The 3,368-nt window shown below is 36.3% G+C and overlaps 1 protein-coding gene across 1 annotated transcript; it reads left to right on the top strand.

Annotated features, from left to right (window-relative positions):
• Nucleotides 1–251: 251 nt before the first annotated feature.
• HELRODRAFT_152036 (hypothetical protein) lies at nt 252–666 on the top strand (the record flags this gene model as incomplete). The annotated part of the gene is made up of 2 exons (XM_009014326.1): nt 252–448; nt 567–666. Coding segments are annotated over 2 exons (297 nt in total), but the record flags the coding sequence as incomplete, so codon positions are not given.
• Between the last annotated feature and the right edge of the window lie 2,702 nt (nt 667–3,368).

The following is a 3,368-nucleotide window of genomic DNA, read 5'->3' as shown; positions in this document are numbered from 1 at the left end:
CATTCATTCATTCATTCATTCATTCATTCATTCATTCATTCATTCATTCATTCATTCATTCATTCATTCATTCATTCATTCATTCATTCATTCATTCATTCATTCATTTATCTATTTATTTAAATGTTCATCTTTTTATCCATAAACCCGTTTATCTAATTAGCCATAAATAATTCATTTCTCCATCCATCCATGCATCCATCTTGAAACCGCAAGCAGATGACCACAACAAAGACGACCTCTCCTTCAACTCGCCATCGAACGATCCATCCAGCCACAAATCGAAGAAGATTCGCAAGGCACGCACGGCCTTCACCGACCACCAGCTGAACACGCTGGAGCAAAGTTTCGAGAGGCAGAAGTATCTCAGTGTGCAGGACAGGATGGAGCTCGCCGCCAAGTTGAATCTCAGTGACACGCAAGTCAAAACTTGGTACCAAAATCGAAGGTCTCATTTTTATCATCATGATGATGAATGAAATTTAATTTGAATTCGTTTCATGTTGCATGATTGTAAAACGTCATTGTGTGCACTCAAGCAAAACCGTATTTGATGCTACCTTTAGGACGAAATGGAAGCGACAGACAGCAGTTGGCTTGGAGTTGCTGGCAGAAGCAGGAAACTATGCGGCTGTGCAAAGAATGCTCCAAACGAATCCCTACTGGGCCGCCTACGACCCGCACACCACAGGACTCATCACCAACATGGACGCCATGTTACTTCGCCACCACCACCACCAGCAACAACAGCAGCAGCAACAACTACACTACAGCAACAGTAATATAAGCAACGGCATCGTGCTGACCAACAATAGTAGCAACAACATTCACTCGCCACACTCTTCCGTTTCATCGTCATCTTCATCTTCTTCATCACTCCTGGGTCTTCATGGGTTCCCGCACTCACAACCGCCATCACAGCCACAACAGCAGCAGCAGCAGCAGCAATCACCGCAACTATCTCATCCTCTCTTTTCTAGACTTTTTGTTCAGAATCTCCCGCCATCCCACGTTCCACCATCGCATACTCCACACCACCACCCTCACCACCCCCACCACCACAGACAGTTGCCACCGATGGGTATGAACTATCGAGAGGGTGAAGGGTCGCCTAAGATAGCCGTGTCCTAGACAATTAAGTTCACTGCTATTATTATTGTTATTATGGTGGTTACCATCATCATCATCATCATCCTCATCTTCATCATCACCATCATCATTTTTATCATCACCATCATCATCATCCTCTTTATCATCATCATCCTCATCCTCCTCATCATCATCATCTTCTTCTTCTTTTTCATCATCATCATCATCATCATCTTCATCATAACCATCATCAACGTTATTATTATTATTGTTATTGTAGTTGTTTTGTTATCTTTACCGAATTGTTAGCGTTTTAAAATTAAAATTTATTTTTTAATTATCGACCGCTGATGTTGATTTTATTGATTATGCTATCACACTTTAAACACGTAATGATATTTTACATCTTAAGTGTATCAATGATATCTTACGTGCATCATTGATATCTTACGTGTATCAATGATATCTTATGTATGTCAATGATATCTTATGTATGTCAATGGTATCTTACATAAATAATCTTATATCAAAGACATTTTATCTATATTTTTTATTTATTTTTCGTTTTCAATACTCCCACTATATATCTATATTTCAATAATTGCATTCTTAACAATTTATCATAATAATATTTTTAAAAGAACACGTACATTCTTACATACACTTATACACACACTTACACACACACACATAAACACACATATACATATATATATATATATATATATATATATATATATATATATATCTATTTATATATAATTTAATATTTATTTAGAAATTATTAGAAATAAATATAGTTTGCAACAATTCGGGCATAGATAGAAAAATGTTTTGTTTTTGTGATCATGGTTAACATTATCGTCAATGTTTTTATTTAGGCTGATGTGTGTGTGTGTGTGTAAATTGAGTGTGTGTATATGTATGTGTGTGTTTATATTTGTATGTATATGTGTGTGTTTGTGTATGTGTTTGTGTGTGTGTGTGTGTGTGTGTGGTTCATTGTAATTTCATGTTTAAACACTGATATTTAATTCGTATATGAGTTATATAAAGATATGTATATATATATATATGTATTATTATTATTATTAATGAAAAATTTAATAAAGCGCTAATTCAAAGGATCTCAAAAAAGGATAAAAAAAAATATATCATGGCATAATCAACATATATAAAGAGTTATCAGTGCATTTCAACGAAAAAATTTTAAGAAAAAAAAAACAGTCTTCATTATTTCCTTAATCTAACATGGCACAATAAACAAAATAAATCACTCCGTTATAGCTAAAACAAGTCAGTTCAATGAATTACAACGAAAATAAGTAAGTTTTCAGTTTTCTTTTAAAATCAGGCAGGTTCAACTCCGGATCTCTTAGAAAGGCAGGCAAATTGTTCCAAACAGACGGTCCCAAGACGGCGATGTTACGAGACCCCATATGAAGACACGAAACTGGGACTAGCAGCAAGTTCAGATCATGAGACCTCAGATGCGTTCCAGAAGGAGGTGCCAACTTCTTTGCAAACATTTCCGACAAATAAGGTGGTGCAAGACGATTTATTGACTTGTAGACTAGAGTTGATATTTTGAAGATTATTCTTTTTTTACGGTTAGCCAGTGCAGTTGTTTCAGTATTGGTGATACGTGATCATATTTTAAACCGCCGACAACAACCTTTGCAGCACGATTCTGCAATGACTGTAATACAGCTAAATGTTTATCAGGTAATTCGTAAAACAGGCTATTACAATAATCAATTCGTGAGTGCACGAAGGCATGAACCAGAGTCTGCAACGTAGTAGTGTCAAGAGATCTACGTATTTGATTGAGCTTTCTTATTTGGTACATGCATTCAACGGAAAGCATTCTAATGTGATCTTTCATTGACAAATTGGAATCTAGAATAAATCCCAGACTAGTAGCTTTTTGGCAAAACGGGATGACACTGTTTTTGATAATGATTGAATCAGTTTCTAGCTTCAAAAGCTGTTGCCACGTACCTACCAGCAAAAATTTCGTTTTACTCTGATTCAGTTTAAGAGCATTGTTTTGCATCCACAAATCAACCTTTGATAAACATTCAACCAATCTGTCCAATTCGGCCCGGAAAGTACCAGGCTTACTGGTAACAATGATTTGTATGTCATCCGCAAATGCATGGTATGAGAAACCAAATGATTCGACCACTTTGAATACCTCAGATGTATACAGAAGAAACAGGACCCAGAACCGAACCTTGGGGCACACCAGACAAAACTATATTGACCTCGGACACTGT

The sequence above is a fragment of the Helobdella robusta genome (genome assembly GCF_000326865.2).
Source record: "Helobdella robusta unplaced genomic scaffold HELROscaffold_13, whole genome shotgun sequence".
Classification (NCBI taxonomy): Eukaryota; Metazoa; Annelida; class Clitellata; order Rhynchobdellida; family Glossiphoniidae; genus Helobdella; species Helobdella robusta.
This window is presented reverse-complemented; position numbering and strand designations above follow the sequence as displayed.